This window comes from Cibotium barometz, chromosome 37 (genome assembly GCF_041138505.1).
Source record: "Cibotium barometz isolate CiBa-2024 chromosome 37, ASM4113850v1, whole genome shotgun sequence".
In the NCBI taxonomy this organism is placed as follows: Eukaryota; Viridiplantae; Streptophyta; class Polypodiopsida; order Cyatheales; family Cibotiaceae; genus Cibotium; species Cibotium barometz.
Genome location: NC_141082.1, coordinates 30,410,809 through 30,428,011, shown reverse-complemented (window position 1 = coordinate 30,428,011; position 17,203 = coordinate 30,410,809). Strand labels below are relative to the sequence as shown.

The 17,203-nt window shown below is 46.1% G+C and overlaps 1 protein-coding gene across 7 annotated transcripts in view; it reads left to right on the top strand.

Moving 5' to 3' along the window:
• Positions 1-1,453: 1,453 nt before the first annotated feature.
• Positions 1,454-17,203, top strand: part of LOC147617157 (uncharacterized) — a 32,745-nt gene continuing 16,995 nt past the window's right edge. The window contains exons 1-9 of one of the 7 annotated variants that reach the window (XR_015262385.1): positions 1,454-2,922; positions 4,975-5,186; positions 5,270-5,396; positions 5,524-5,592; positions 5,679-5,816; positions 6,008-6,100; positions 6,206-6,636; positions 7,229-9,009; positions 16,615-16,660. Coding sequence is in view for 4 of the 7 variants with exons in the window: in XM_086776759.1 (XP_086632885.1) it covers positions 1,837-2,922; positions 4,975-5,186; positions 5,270-5,396; positions 5,524-5,592; positions 5,679-5,816; positions 6,008-6,100; positions 6,206-6,636; positions 7,229-8,939; positions 16,615-16,660 (3,913 nt within the window). In the remaining 3 variants the exon portion in view is untranslated. Of the gene's footprint in view, positions 2,923-4,974; positions 5,187-5,269; positions 5,397-5,523; positions 5,593-5,678; positions 5,817-6,007; positions 6,101-6,205; positions 6,637-7,228; positions 9,010-16,459; positions 16,482-16,614; positions 16,661-17,203 lie in introns of those variants that run through there. The other 6 variants (XR_015262386.1, XM_086776759.1, XM_086776761.1 and 3 more) reach the window with 6 other exon arrangements.

The window sequence follows — 17,203 nt, the reverse complement described above, 5'->3', positions numbered from 1 at the left end:
ATGCCAAAGAATTATCCGGATATGCCTCATCAATACATGCAACCTCCTCCCTGAGATCTTCAATCCCTTTGAGGAACTCATCTATTAAATCTCCTTTATTCTTATGCTTGGACTCTAATTGCTTTACAAATAGGCCACTCATGCCTTGTTACGTACTCGGTAAAACGTATTAAATGCATCCCAAGCATGCTTTACAGTTTACATGAGCGAATATGAGGAATAATGCTCATTTTATTAAAGATCACGACGGGCATATATGCACACCAAATGCTGCTCCTACTGTGTAGAAAATCCATGATTAAAAAAAAAAATTAGTTTGAATTCACACTTCCCTAGGATGCCTATGTAAACTTACAGCATGCGAAGAACGAGCCTTGAGGGATCCAATGTCAAATAGTTCCTCCTAAACTCGGTGCTCTTTGCCTCTACCTCTTTACCAAAGTACCAACCTCTACCTCCAATACAACCCTGTAGATCTTGGCCAAGGTGTGGCCAATCAAGATAGTCCCGTTATTTATTGGGGTCCATAGGGTCCCGTACCTTATGGATTGGGATAATGGTGTTTGTGGTCCAAGAGGGGGGAAGGCCTTCGTATAAAGATATGCATAAATATAGGTGCCAAGATGGTAGATCCATGTGCACACAACGGTGCACAGGTTCTCATGGTCCTTGGCTCTACCATTTTGTAGCTTCAATAGTGCTTTGGTGGATCCATCGGTGTGGAGGTCATGTTGGTTCTACCATTGTGTAGCTTCATAGTGCTTTGGTAAAATTGGTAGTGGTGAAAAGGTTAGCAGAGGTAGGGTGGGGGATGTGGGATAAACCAAGGGGGTCTAATTCGGGATGTCATATAGGTGGCTTATGTAGGTCTCCCATATGAGAGGGTGAGTGATGGGTATGGGTGCCTTTCGTTCCTCCAAAAAGTGCCATGCAACTAAGAGAGAGAGAGAGAGAGAGAGAGAGAGAGAGAGAGAGAGAGTTTGCATTTAGTACCAAAAGAGATTCGGCTTGTTTTTCTGCATCTAGTATTGCAAGAGAGGTAGAGAGAAAGAGAAGTGCTGTGAGTGAGAGAGGCAGGATGAGATGTCACGTCTTAGTTTCTATATAATCAGATATGCTGCTAAAAATAAAATATAAGAATTTCACATTAAAAACCTTCAAGGCAAAGAGAGAGTTTGCATCTGGTATAAAAGAGATTCGGCCTGTTTTTCTGCAAGAGAGGTAGAGAGAAAGAGAAGTGCTGAGTGCGAGAGACAAGAAGAGATGTCACGTCTTAGTTTCTGTATAATTAGATATGTTGCTAAAAACCAAAAACACATTAAAAACCTTCAAGGCCATTTTTTCTTGAGGGAATCTTTGGCCATGTTAGTAAGGTCGTGTTGATTTCACCATCTAGAGGCATCAAAAACCTTCAAGGCCATTTTTCCTTATGAATCCACTTCCTTTTTCCCAAGCGCGTTTCCCAACAGACATTACTCTTTTATCCCAGTTTCGCTACTTTTACTCTTTCCTTGTCCAAATCAATCCAGCGTAGAGCAACAGGGCCAATGCCAACACCATCAACGTAAGGTCTTGCCTCTTAACGAGGATTTTCCTGTGGTAGACTCTCTCTCCGCGATAGCTGCGGTTTCTGCTTCTGCAGAGGTACTTCTCCACCATAACTGCTCTACAGAGGTATTTTTTCAAGGATTTCACCGCAAGGTACTTTTCTGACACTGCTCCGGAGATTGCACTGATCTGTGCGCGCGCACGCGCACACACACGCGCACACACACACACACACACACAGAGAGAGAGAGAGAGAGAGAGAGAGAGAGAGAGAGAGAGAACTTGGCTATGGAGGAAGACGATTTTGGGGACCTTTACGGTGACCAAGCACCTGGCGTTTTGTCAATTGGAGCTGGAAGCTTGCAGAAAACGTATTCTGGCTATGCCTTCTATGATGATGACGACGACGACGAGGGTTTTGGTGTCATTCCTGCTGTCCATAGCCGTCCGCCTCATGGCCCATCCAACCCCCATGACCCATCCAAGCTTCCTAAAGCCCAGCTACGCCCTAATCGGCTTGCAGAAAGGGATTCTGATGAGGATGATGATATGCTTCTGCTTGGATACAATTGCAAGTCGAGTTTGGCAAGCAGCAGAACACAAATTCCCATGGTGGCCGCCAACAACCTACAGGTGGCAGAGCTTGACAACCTCCAGGAAGGGTTTTTGGAGCTAGCAGAACCAGTTAGGGTTCAGAATATCACTGAGAATGGAGCCATTTCTCCACCTGCAGGCTCTAGCAGAGCCGTAGCAGCACACATACCTGGTGATATGCCAAAAGAAGATACTGATTTAGGAGCTTATAACCCTTTGGATGATCCCAGTGGAAGTCCGGATGTTGGTGACCTTACCAACCACACCCTGGCCATTCCAGGTCTTTCCACCACCATGAATGCCCCTCTTTTTGATTTGGGAGATAACGGGGATGTGGGTGAAGATGTTTGGGAACAGAGAAATGGCGGAAAGACACATATGGGAACAGAGAGAGCTGTGGCTGCAGAAGGGGCAGAGGATTGGGATACAGACAGTGAAGATGACCTGCGGATTGTGCTGAATTCTGAGTACCCCCACTATCCAACTGGTGGCAAGGCGAGGGTGGGCATATATGAAGGGGGCAGTGAGGATGAAGATGATGAGGATCTGATTATTGTTGCTGGGGAGGACCCTGTTGACGAGGGCGATGAACAGTCCTTTCAGCCCATAGATGTTCAAGCAGTGCCAGGCGATGGATCCATTCATCCTGCAGGAGACAAGCAAGCAGGGGGTGGAGATGAGAAAGGACAACAAGACAAGGTGGTACCAGGTGTTGCCGCCCTAAGTCAACCTGTTTCACGAGTTGGCTATGGTTATCACAACTATAATTCTCCATATAAGGTCCGTATCCTTGTTTGACCCCCTTTTTGTCCACTTTTTGGTAAATTTTAAACTAATGCTGGTGTTTTTTACTGCAACATACAACATCGAGCAGTCAACAAGATGTGTGTTTTCTGCCCATTTGTATTGTTATCTTTTTCTTAGTTCTCAGTCACTTTTCATGTAAGCATGCATGAGTTATGCTGTTTGACATTGAAGCTTCTAAGTTTTCTTTCATACATCTCAACAAGAAGTAATTTAGTTGTTATCATTTTAGATTACATCAGTTTTTTGTTTTGTGGGAAACTCTTCTGCTATGTCTTTGCAGAAGAGTGTGTTGACAAGCCATTAATCAGATAGGAGGAGCCAACGTGTCCATCTTTCTGGGCTTCCACCTGAGTGTTGATCTTTTGCAACTTCCAAACAACCCTATGTACCTCTATTTGTCGTATATTTGGACTCGGGCTCTTGGAGTTAGTACAAGTTAGAGAAGATTACTTGTGTACGATCGTGCTCTTGCAAGTCTTCCACCACATTTCTTTCTTTGTTAGCAATTTCATAGTACCAATCGGTGTCAGAGCCTAGGGATCATGCAAAATTTTATTTTCCAGCATTCTGTGTGTGTTGTCTTCCTGATTAGGGATTAGACTATAGAATCAAGAGAGCATAGTTAGGATTTGGGGGAAGTTACGTTTATTTCCAAGCTTTTAAGCCTTCACCATGGCTATAGATGATATGATAGCTGCTTTTTCCCAATGCTGTCGGAGCATATGGCAGTGGTGATGGCAACTCTTTGGCAAGAGCTAAGACAAGAAGTTTTTACTTAGTTAGCTGTGGTCCAGCTGGGGTGCAAGCCTTTGCCTCAATTGCTGCTTGCCATTTTTGGCTTGCGGAGGACGACCCTGAGCAATAGGTGGAGCAATTTGTGCATATGAGTGTCTCAATGAGCGGCATTCTAAATGACGCTCCTGGTCTCAGGTGGAGGACAACGAGAGTGATTCTGTAGTGGTGTCTACCACCTAGTTGAGCATCTAGACACAGAGGGGTTAGCTCCAGTGCCCGTAGTTCCCAAGGAGGCAGTGGCGGAGACATCATGGGAGATAACAGGCCGAGTAGTCATGTTATTGGAGTCCGGACCAGTGTGTGGAGCAGGGCGCGAGTTCGCTAGAAGATCCGTACCGGTTTGGGGCGGTGGAGCATCATTTGTACTGGTGCTCCAAGCTAAGCAAGATGGGATGTTACATGCACACTCTCCCGAGTGTGACATGGAATTCTTCTACCCATCGGTCAACTTAGAGGTCGAGTATGTGGCCAAGGTTCATGTGTTTGTAAGGGCTATTGTATGTTGATAATACATGGTCGATCAGTTTCTCTCACTCTATTGTGTATTGAGCATGAAGAAGGAGCATTTTGTTGCATTGGTTTAAATCTCTGATTAGGCACTAACCGCAATCAATCAATCATAAACATGCTTCTGCAAGCACCCATGTTACACCAGCCAAGGTTCTTTATTCTATACCTGGCTGTCCAAGCTCCGAAATCAATATACAGTACCTCATGATCACTCACCACCTAAAGAAAAATTGAGAATAGGCTCACAACAGGGATGAAGTATAATTGCTCTTATGGAGTGCAGAGAGAGAGAGAGAGAGAGATCACACTATAAACAGTTTTTGTTTTAATGAGCAAAAGCTGAATGGCATCAAAGGGGAAGCTTAGGGCTGGTCATAATCAGTCAAAGTGTGGCCAGCTAAGCAGCTTCCCTTCGTGAAAGCCCTGATATTGTCTTAATGGGGACTGTATTGCATATCTGCTACTGTGTTGTCATTGTATGTTTGCTGATTTTATGCAAATTGAGAACTACACAACTTTGTTCTCTATACACAATGACTCTGCAGAAGGGATCAAATCCTTCCCTTGAGAGAGATTGATAATACCTTCAAATTTCATAGTATGCTTGGCATGCTCCTCAGTCTTCATCTCATGAACACGCTTTCTGATGGTGCCATGACGAGAAATATCTTATTAGAGGTGTCTTAACTCTTTTCTTTTGCTTGCTTTGTGTGTATGCAGTATGTGAGGCCAGGTGCTGCTCCTTTGTACGGAACAGGGGTCACCCCTGCTGTGGGGCAGGCTCCAGGCAATAGAGTCAGTCTCTTGAAAGGTGTCAATGGTAGAGGTGATTGGCGGGGATCTGGCAGGGGATTATTCGGCCCTCAAGCTGCATCACAATTGTCATTGTGGGCCACACAATCTGGTTACGAATATTCTCTCCCACCTTCAATGTGAGCGTATTGCCTTTATATGGTTTGTATGCAGCTGTTCGCTTAGTGTCATTGAAAAACATTCACGTAGCTCTCCTATGCAGGACAGTGTTTGATATTGACCTGGAAGCTTTTGATGAAAAGCCTTGGCGACAATCTGCCATCGATGTCACTGATTTTTTCAACTTTGGCTTTGATGAGACCAGCTGGAAGTATTACTGCAAGCAGTTGGTAGCTTTTTGTCTTTCTGCTCTTTCATCATTTGAGAAGTCAGAAGGTGTTTGATCATAGCTATTGTGAACTCAAATCTTAAGTTCTGGCCGTTTGGTTATATGATATAAAGAGTCTTCTTGGACAGGCTCAGCTACGACTAGAGTCTACCATGCAGAGCAAGATAAGAGTGTATGAAAGTGGGCGGTCTGAGCAGGTGTGGAATCATCAAAATTTATTTTTGACTTTGTCACCTTGTCTACAGTGGTCTTCTCTTTAATGCTTACTCTAAGCTCCCCTTAGGAGTATGATCCAGACCTACCCCCAGAACTAGCTGCGGCTGCAGGCTTGCATGAAGTAGGTGACAGGAACCAGCATCGTTTGGTTGAATCTGAAGCCACAGCCTCAGCAATGGGACATCGAGGTTACACTCCAATGATTGTAAGTTTGAGGCTACACTCTAGTCTGTTATAGCTTATTATCACGTGCTTTATATAGGCTTGTTTCTATGCATGCTCTTATCTTCTTTGCGGTTTGGCCTTCTTCTGTCAGAAACTAGGGTATTCTAGGCTGAATTTAGGACCCTTTAAGTACATTTGCCATTGACATTTGGCCACTAATTTTTGTTGCAGCCTTCAGGGCGGCCTATACAGGTTGAAGGCGGACTCGGAGACCGACGGCCATCTTCAGATCTAAGAAAGCAGCGCATTCGTGACTCTGATAGAGTATCATCCCTTGCCTGAAACCTATTTTGATTAGTTGACATCTTAAACGTGCTGCTAGTTAATATATGCTATGTTGGAGTAATTGAGTTCTTTTGTGGTGAGCAGATAATTCTGATCGATCTGATGGAGGAGGAAGAATTGGAAAGTCAAAGACTACAAGATGAAAATATAGGGGGACCAGGTGGCGAGGCAGATAAAGAGGAGGAAATGGAGGAGGAGGAGGAGGAGGAACAGGAGGAGGAAGAGGAGGAAGAACAAGAGGTGGTGGATGCTAGGAACACCTCTAAGGCAAGGTCACAGCAACATATCTGGCATGAAGAGCGGGTGTTTGATTCAAAAAATCATATGCCTAAAGGAGCAAACGAAGTGCCCATGGAGAGCTCTCAGAAAGTGATCGAACGGAGATTTAGAACTGGGTTTGATCCTGGTTCCTTTTCTACTGTTGGATACATTCAAGAACATCCCCTAACCAGCAAACCTGTTGTTGCTACTGAATCAGGGAAATTTTCAGGGGAATCTATCTCTGCTACTCATAGGTATGCAGGTTCTTTTTGGGAATCTGACAATGTGCTGGATGACACATGAATGAAATAGCTAGGATCAATTACCATGTTTATCAAATGCAAACCTTTATCTGAAGGCTCCAGAAATGCACAAAAGAGCATCCTTTGTGGTTTACTAAGGCTGTTTGCAGACATTGGTGCACCTGTCAGCAGGGGCCGGCCCATGCATGATGGATGGGCAATCTTTTTTGTCCAACTAAAAGGGTGCCTTATGCACATGGTCAAAGATCTCTGATGCTTGTGAGCATGTCAATTTATAGCTCCATGATGCATCGACCCAAGGCATTGACAAGTGGATATGGTAGTTGTGCTTACTATTAGGCCTATACTTATCTTTTACAATCCTGGGAAACTCTCAAGGGGTGTATGTAAAATGGGAAAGTTCTTGTGAGGTTAAGATTGCATGTAGTAACCTATTGAACTTTCAGTCAATGTATATTAGCTTTAGCTGGCATGGGTGCAATGTCCTTTTTGTTTTCTGCCGGAAGTCTTCATTGTAGTTAGTTTGTAATGTCATCAAAGATGAAACATGTGGCTAACTGGTTTTTTGGTGGGCAACTTTCAGAGAGACATCTTCAAGGCCACAAACTGCATCCAAACTGCTAGAACAGGAAAGAAAAGATTGGGATCGAATTCCTAGCCAGAGCGGCAGTCTTTGTCAGGATGCTGAAAGCAATCCAAAGAGCCTCAATGATGATGGTGAATCCCATGTCAAAAATCACACAGGTAAGGAGGATCAGCTACAAAGCCAAGAAGGCAGTCATGTGGGGGACGGCATTAGTCCTGACAAACTTCAGAACGACCGCTTTACAGGTCAACGAGTGAATGCTGTCAAAACAACTACATCAAGGGAGGTTTTAATCCAGAGCAATGTCCCTGAGGAGGTTCAAGCTGATAGTCCTGGATGCTCATCAAAAAGACAGAGATTGGTTTCACCAGAAGGCTCTCACACAGCTTCATGGGATGATTATGACCCACAAAAATCAACTAGAAGTGTTGCGTCCAAAAAGGAGTCAAGGTACAGTGGAGATTCTGCACGAGATGGGCAGGAAGATGGTTCACAGTACAGGAAGAAGCATAAGAGCTACTTTGATATGAGCAGGAGGGAACAGCACAGGGATTCTAGAGAGGGTTCTGAGTCCTACCGTAAGAAGAAAGCTTCAACGCTTAGTGGGCATGACCTCAAAAATGAAATTCACTCTCATGTCGATAATTCACAGGAAACTGGAAGGAGATCAAAGCAGGGCAACACGGAGAGAGATACAGTGAAAGAGTTATCAAGTCACTGGAAAGACAGAGAAAGAGACGCTTATGCTCAGAGTAAGAAGAAAGAGGAGGAGACAGGGAGGAGGGAATATTCAGCCAAAGAGGGAGTACATTGCAAGGAAAAAGCAGGAAATCGACCAGAATCAAGGAAGAAAGATGAAGAAGAGAAAGAGGCAGCATATCACAGAGACAGAGGAGGAAATAGACCAGAATCAAGGAAGAGAGAGGAGGAAGATAGAAGGGGCAGGCAAGATTCGAGAAAGAGGGATGAAGAGGATAGGAGAGACAGGCTTGATATAGGTTATCAGCACAGGGAGAAAGAAGTCGAGTCCTTGAATTGGCGTAGTTTAGAGAGAAGAAAGCGGGAGGAAGAGTACAGGAGAAGGGATGAGGGAGGAGGTCATGATAAGAAAGAAAAAGAGAAGCATGGCCGTGATTTGGATCAACATTCCCGGAGAAAGGAGGAGGAATCCTGGAAGAGGGAGAGGCTTGACGATAATCGCAGATTCAAGGCACGTGACGATTCATCAAGAGACAAAGAAGACTCATGGCACCGGAATGGAGAGTATCAAGACATGCATGGAATAGTCCACAAGGATGAGGAAAGAGCTGCACAAGTTGGAAGGAGCAGCAGGCGGCATTATGACGATAGGTCTTGGCGTGGAAGAGATGAGAGTCATGTGAGTGAGGGCACAAGGTCTTCAGAACTTCGAAATAATGCAAAAGATAAAAGGAAAGATTATGGCAACAGCCAAAGCCGGTCATCACAGGAAGGGAGGGCCAGGTCTGTATCTGATCGAGAAGGTTTGCATTTCTTGGAGAATCGTGATAGAGATTCTGGCAAGCATGGTAGGCTTTCTGATGACCCTAGGACATCTGAAAGAAGGTTGCACTCAGATAAGCATAGATCTGATGCCAAAAGAAGCAAAGAATCTGATAAAGAGACAAATGACTCAGCTTATTCAGATGCGAGCAGGAAGAGGAAAGCTGCAAGTGACAAGATCGAGATGGTGAGGCTTGAGTTCTAGGAGTTAGGGTGATAACTGGGTTTATCGGTGCGCTCTCTGCTTTTTGGTTTTGGTATGCTTTTTGGCAGCCGTTGTCTTTTCTTTGGTGGTTTTTTTTTTTGAGGAGGGGAGGGGGGGGGGGGGGTTGGGGTTTGCATTGCACAATGTAGTATGGAGCAAGGTTATGCTTGTAAACAAATTCTTCGGTCAAGTTCTACAAATGACACCTGTAAGGAGATGAAAATAAACTGTGATTGCTCGGGTGGTAGAGGTGTTTGTCTAGGACCAGGAGGTCCTGGGTTCAAAACCCCACATGGTGCTTCCTCGGCGGCATTGCCTACGGGCCGATAAAAAAGCGCCTATGGGCGGTGGAAAATGGTAACTACGGGAGGATCTTGGGCCCAAGGCCAGTTGGAAAAAGAAAGAAAAGAAAATAAACTGTCGTGGTCCTTGTTTGAGGCTGTTGAGCTTGTATTTATTTTTCCTTGAGCTGTATGTGGTGGTGAAAGGTTTTGAAGCAGAGCTATGTGGAGGATTGCTTTACAAATGTTTTGCATACCTGAATGCATGCATTTATGGAGTTTTGTCTTGTGTACTGACCTGGTGAATGTCTTGCTATATAGTAGCACTACTTAGGATAAAGGTGGTGTGCCCTTGGACACTTACATGGCGTTGGGCACTTGACATGAATAAGCAGGGTCCTCACTAAGGCAAGCTTCAGCAGCCTTTCTTGTGGTGGTAAAGCATGGGCAGTGGCTTTCTAGACAAAGCTAGTTGGGATGCTAAATATGTGTGAACAAGGTCACAAGCCTTTTGATCTAGATCCCTCCATGATGCAACATCTTCTGCCTTAGAGCTTACGCGTTCCTTCTTTGTTGCAATTACTGTTAACAACGTAAGATCTCCTTTTTTGAAGCACCATCTTCTTGCTTCCCTTGGCAGTAGGACTTAGGATCATGGCGATCCTCAACATTCTTGCTGCTATCTCCATGGACCTTACCATCCGGAGCTTAACAGGCTAACAATGGCTTGAAACCTACAACCATCGAGATGTAATTGTAGCGATCGCTGATTCTATGTAACAGTCAAGAAGCGATTTTACTCTCCTGTTTTCCTTCCATGTCTTTGCCTGTGCAAGGCTCACCCTCTATGAAAAAGCCCTAAAGCAGTCAATCAATATCGAGATCTTCAATGATCTAATGACATTGAGCAAAGCTGAAAGAATTACACCTTTGTTCTAGGAAGATGATCATCTACATAATTGATTAGGATTATCTACAATGCTCGGCAAGTTTAGGAGACAACTCCACTACCCGAGTCCCCAGAATTGCCATGATTGAGTGGGCTTCCCTCCCTCAAGTTTGCAAAGCCGACTTCCACTTGCTGCAGGAAGCCAAACATGTGGAAAGCAGGGTTACGGCGGTTAGACCTCTTTTGAAGTATGTAGCGTATATCAGCTAGTTCTGCTTAAGGACAGCCTTGATACACCAACTCTACCCCATGGTGCAATGGCGGTTCTTGTGCAGCAGGAGTGGACTATGGCTTGCTGAAGGGCAAGCCATAAGTTTATGACTAAAGTGGTGGCACAGGTTGGCATGGGTAAAAGGTGGTGATAGCATGGCTTTGGTGGAAAAATTGTTTTCATTACACCCATAGTCACAAGAAACGTTTCGAGTTTTGTTTCGAAAGGTTTCGTCCCTCAGCTAAGAAACCGCGAGGTTTCAAAAAATCAATAATTTTATAAAGTATAAATACTTAAATTATAGTACCCATCTAAAAACATAGTGTACTGGTGAATAAATGGTGTCTTCTCACACATCTCGGGAAACCATCCTTATTTTGGTGAGGCATTATGGCAATTTTGCTTGATTAGATGCCACAAGTGGTTCAATCAAGGATTTGTAAGAAATTGAAGAAGAGAAGGTAGAAATTGGGAAAGATTTAAGACATTGAAGGATGGTGTATGAAGAAAAGGGAAAAGAAGAGAAAAGGAGAAGAAAAGCAACGGAGAAGAGGAGGAGAGAAGAAGAGAAAGGAAGAAGAAGAGAATGAAGGAAGGAGGAGTAGAGGTCAAAGAAGTAGAAGAAGATGGAAAGGGAAGGAGGGGGGCAGGGGAAGAAGAGGAAGGAGGGTGATGAGGAGGATATGGAAGGAAAACAAAAATAAAAAAATCCCAAAAAAATTGGGGCGCCGAGGGGGAGAGAGAGAGAAAGAAAGAAAGAAAGAAAGATATATTAACGTCTACGAGAGGCCAAAGTCGGCCTATGAGACAAAAAATAATACAACTGTGTTCTTCCGGTCATCGGAAGAAAAGAAACAAAAGAAAAAGTGTGCATGTGTCTGGATACAACTGTGAATCATCATGAATCGGTGGAGCCCATATACAAACAATATAAGGGGGGTGGGGATGTGGATGGAGTGCTAAGGCAAGATGCATCTCTATATGCTGAAGGGGTAGTACAAGCATGCTATGCAGATCTATGTCTAACTCCATCCAGTGCTATAAGAGGGATATAAGATATCATACATCGCCGATGCTGAGGCTGTGAATGGCATGAACATGTACCCTGAGTCTGAATGAAAGCGAGCTGAATGAAAGCGAGCTAGCCTCTCCTGTGTCTCCATCTGTTGTCTCATTCGGATAGCTGCTATCTCTCGGTGACGGAGTCGGGGTGCTCTATGTCCAGTCTGTCTAGGTCTCCTCCTGGCTCTCAATTCCTCTGCTCTATGTGCGGTCACCCCACGTGGTACAAGTTGGCACTGGCATAGCTCTCTGGAAGAAATCTGTGAGCTGGGACTGTCTCCCACCCCTAGTGGGAGCGGGTGTCTGGAGGAGTCTCTCTCGAGAACTATGAAGCTCTCGTAGTAGTCTGCCAAGCTGTCGCTGGTCCGAGGCCTCCATCAACTGATGTAGTGAAGAGTGCTCCTCAAACAATCCTGCATATCTATCTCTGACCCCTTGGTGGGCTCTACATCTACATACAAAATGATCCTCAGTCTCCACCTCCTCGCGGCACAATCTGCATATCCGCTCAGCTCTGGGAACCCGTGCCGCTCTCCCAGCCTCTTATCTCTAGCTGATGTGATGAGACTCGTAGCTGTCCAATAGCAATGCGAGAGTTGTGTGGCATGTATACATCCATGTACCGCGGTCGATGTATAAACCCATCCCCTGAGATGCTCATAAAGTGGTCTCTGTAATACAGCATCTTCGGTGGTAGTGGGCTCTCTGGTGCTGTCCATGTCTCCTGTATGTAGTGCTGCCATATGTCCTGTCTCATCACTCTGTTCCTCTCATTGAGAGAGAGAGAACCCCGTGGAGCAGACTGATCATACTGAAAAGGTGGCAACCGCTGAATGTCTATCCCATGATGTGAGAACCACTGTAGCATCTGTGCATACCAAGATCCAGTGTGTCCAGCCTCGGCCAGCTGTCTGGATGCCTCAAAAGCTCGGCGGGATAATCTCTCCGTGGGCATCTCCCTCATCCTGTATATAAAGGAGATTGTCTGGAACAATGCCTCCACTACCATAGGTGGTGCATCAAACTCAGCTCGAACAATGTCGTGCGGGACGGATGGTTTGCTGCGTATCATCCTCGAGAGCATCAAGATCGGTGGTCTCTCCAGCTGTACCCATGTGGAGGCTGCAAGCCCTGGTGCCCAAACCGCTGCTGCATACGTCAAGGCTGGTGTCACTAATGTATCAAAGAGCCACCGCTTCGTGCGGGGTTCCTGAAAATGTGTCTGATGACACTGACGCTCAAGGCCAGCAAGAGCTACATACCCCCGGGTCACTCTGTCTCGGACTGCCTGAGCCATGGAGAAGTGTCCAGCTGAGCTAGTAAATGTGATGCCAAGGTAAACATAAGAGCTCACCACCTCGACCCGCCCTCCTGCTAATGTGAGAGTAGTGTGGCTCTTGATTGCAGGTGAAGTGTGGAAGATCATAACCTTGGTTTTCCCAAGGTTCACTGTGAGCCCCTGCTGTGCGCAGAAGTCATCAAGAGCCACAAGGTGTCTTTGAAGCCCAACCTGCGTGTCGGATACCAAGACGATGTCATCAGCATAAAGCATAACATGGACAGTAATACCTGATAGCTCAACCCCAGAGCCTCCTCCCTGTGTGATGTAATCGACCACCTCATCAATATAGAGCCCAAAGAGCGTGGGGGAGAGCGGGCACCCCTGCTTCACACCAATGGTGCTAGCAACTGTGTCGGACAAGCCTCCTGGGCATCGGACTCTCCCAAAGACCTGCTCATATAGCCTGTATATGCCCCACATCATGTTTGAAGGTATGCCTAGTGTCTGTAGTCGCCGAAAGAGGCGCTCTCTGGGCACAGTATCAAATGCCTTGCGGAAATCCACAAAGCAACAATAGAGCCGTTGCCTCCGTGCCTTGGCCTGATCAATCAGGCACCTCAATGTAAAAATGTGGTCGATGGTCGAGAAGGCTCGACGGAAGCCTGCCTGGCCTTCTGCTCTCAATCCCCCAACCTCTGCATGAGTGCTCAGCTCTGCCTCCAAAACTGCCCTGTATAGTTTGGCCAATATATGGCCAATCATGATGGTCCTGAAGTTCCCGGGGTCTAGTACATCTCCCGCTTTATGGATCGGCACAATAGTGTGCATCGTCCACTCAACCGGAAACCCCTCTGACAGAGCTCTGTTGAAGAGATGAGCAAAAAATGGTGCCAATGTATCAATAGCATAGATGAGATGCTCTCCCTGTAATCCTGTATGATCTGTCGCCTGTCCATGTTGGAGTCGGCATATGGCCCTCCTAACCATGGGTGGGGTGAAGAAGGTGGAGACTGTGGAGCATGGCTCTGTGGGCTGTGGTATAGGAGGCTGTGCAGGCACATCATAAAGTCTCTCTGCATATGTCTGCCACGTCTGAGGATTGGCAATAGGTGTGGGAGGACGGGGCTCTCTGAGTCTCCTCCAAGCAGCAGCAGCATCTCTGCTCATGAGCATGTGATATGTGTCCAAGTACTGAGCCTCCTCATAAGCTCGCCGCTTACGGCGGGTGAGAGCATGCATCCTCCTGCCTGCGTGCCTCTGGGTGATCTCCCCGCGAGCCCTCTGCACTCGGAGACTGCGGTAAAGGTTTCTGCACTCATCATCATACCATCGGTTCTGGGGCATGCTCCCAGATGTAGGTGGCCGTCCTGTCTATATGTGGTATGGGAAACTCCTCGCGGCTGCGGAGTGCAGTACATGTGAGAGCTGGGAGGTGAGCATGGCCATGGGTGCCGATGGATCTAAGGCAAATAGCTGATCATGAACATGATAGTCGTACACCTCGGCTAGGTCCCGAGTGAAGTGAAAAATAGTGCGTGGTGGCTGTATGATGGGTGGGTGGGTCTCCGATAAGCTCCTGAAAGTGAGGGATAGGTATGTATGATCCGCCCCAATGGGGCATGGTGGTACGGTGAAGTGGGACACCATATCTGCTGCCTCCCGGGATCCCATCACATAATCCACTGTACTACTGCCGCCTCCCACTGGAAAGCAAGTCAACCCACCTGAATCTGGCCATTGAGTCATCCCGTTATAAATAACGAGAGAAAGCTGTATTAACGTCTTCAACTTCAAAAGGCCAAAATTACCTATGAGACCAAAAGGTTACATCATATCCATGAGGTACATCATCCTGGGTACAAAATAGTAATAAAGAAAGATAACAAAAATCTAGAACTATAAAATCTGATCTAGGTACATGAGCAGAGAGCTCTCATATCACCCTAATACATACCTCATGGGCTGCTGTGACATGGTGCTCAAGGTGGTAAAACTGAGCCGGCGCGAGATGGTCTTGCGATGATGGGAGATGATGGCCTAGATCCTCCTGTGGTGGCGTGGGCATGGGCGAGGGCCATGGGGTCTGAGGCGTCAAGCTCTGCATAACTTAGTGGCTCTGTCGAGTGTCACACCTCTCGGCCGAGCTCTTGCACTAGCTTGTGGTCTGGGTATGGTGGGTGGATTGGCCCCTAGAGCACTGGTCTGGAAGAAGTCGGTGAGAGCTCTCTGCGCTGGTCCTCGAGCAAGTACAGCTGATCTGGATCTCACTAAGGACTCCGTGTGTCTGCGGAGCTCTAGAAGAAAAGGTCCCAGGCATCTCTGATCTGGGAAGTCCATGATCCTGGAAAGTGGTTCGAACCCAGCTCGAAAGAGGCAGCGGAACCTCCCCCGAATCTCATAGTATACAGGGCATCAGCATATATGTAATAATCCTCTGTCTCGGGCTCTGTGTGGTAGAGCTGGCATATCCTGTCCTCTGGTGCGGCCGCCTTGGGTCTATATTTGGCAGTCTCCACTCTCAGCTGGTGGGACGAGGTGCAGATCTGGCTGATCGCACGTCTCACCCCAAAAGATAGGTGTGTGTCCATGTAGCGTGGTCGGATGATGAAGCCATCCTATGTCAGACATAGGAGGCGATCTTTGTAGAAGGCCCTAGTGGACGACTAGGTGAACTCCATGTCCTTTGAGTATCTAGTCTGACAATGTCCTTCCTGATAACCCTGTTCCGCTCTGTGCGGCTGAGAGCAAAAGATGGAGCCTCTATGCTGTACTGGAACGGGGGGAGTGCCTCCATCTGCATGCTTGTGCATGCCAAACCAAGTGCCGACCTGTGCATACCAGCACTCTGTATCTCCCTCGAGTGTCAGTTGTCTCCAGGACTCCAGGGCTAGCCGGGGGTATCTATCTAGTGGAAGCTCCCATAGCCTGTGCCAGTATGTCACTGTCTGGAATAGAGCCTCTGTCACTATCGGTGCAGCCCCCGTCTCTATTGATGTAGCCCCCATCTCTTCTCGCACAATCTCATGTGGCACTGATGGCTTACTCCTAATCATGCGATGGCTTACTCCTAATCATGCGCAAGATCATCGCCACTAGGGGCCTCTCCATTGGCTTCCACCCATCATATACGGTATACCTCCTCTGTATTTGTCTCAGCCGGCTCTCTCCTTTGTCTCCTCCTGTGGTATAAGCTGGGACCCCAGATGGGGGCACCATGCAGTAGTGCAGGTGTAACTAGAGTATCAAATAGCGAAAGCTTCGTCCTCAGCTCCTGAAACTGAGAGAGAGAGAACGAAACTAAGGTTTCGAGGTTTTTAAAAACCGTTTCGAAGTTTCGAGGTTTTGAAAGCTAGAAACAAGTTTTTTGGTGACTATGATTATGCCACAATTCTATGTGCACAGAGTGCATGCCTCACATGGATGGTGGTGATGGGTGGCTGAGCTGGGAGTTAAAAGTGTGCTTAGCGATTGCATTCATGAAAGGCTTTTTCTATCTATACATGGTGTAAGGCATGCTTAGTAATATTTAATCATGCATATATTTTCTGAAGGTTTACGATTTGTTTGAGCTGGGAGTTAAAAGTGTGCTTAGCGATTGCATTCATGAAAGGCTTTTTCTATCTATACATGGTGTAAGGCATGCTTAGTAATATTTAATCATGCATATATTTTCTGAAGGTTTACGATTTGTTTCCTTTTTTTTCAAGCGTTTTGTAGGTTTCATTGGATGCATCAAAAGAAAAATAAATCTGCGGGCATGTTAAAGTGTGCAGATAAAGATATTTCGATATTCTAGTATCTAGTCCCGGCTGTGCTTGATGGAGTTTGATGAGCTGCATTTTATACATACAATTTCACCTTTTTTTTTTCAGGACGAGGTTGATTTAGTTGGGTCTTTCAAGCCTTCACTATTAAAAAGTATGTCTAGTTTTCCTAGAGTATTCATTAAGCAACAGGCTTTGGTGCATTTTTACCCTAATCAATAGCTGTTGCATTGCTTTATTTTCCTCATATCTTGGAGATCCTGACATCTATGTTTGCTGATAATGATAAGTTGTGGTAACCCTGACTTGTTGAAAGCACTCGTTTTGAAAGCACTCGCTTTGCTTTGAAAGCATTCTTCTCAGTCCCACCCTTGCAGTGGACTTTTTATCTTGCTCCAGTTGTTAGTCAATGTACATAAGTTTCAATGGGGACTCTCATTTTTTGAAACAGGCAATGTTGAAATATGAGTGAGTGCTCTTCCCCCCCTTATTGTAATGTCTGGGCACATGCTAGCTCATGTGTGTAAGGCCCCCACAATGAGGAGCAGCCGTGGTGGTGCAGGCGAGACATCTGGCACTCCTGTATATGGGGGTGATGGCTTGTAGACAACTTAGGAAGGCTGGGCATACTGTCAAATATGCAACATGTTTGTATGGCCTGATACATGGGGTTGATGGACCTCACTCCAGGACACTG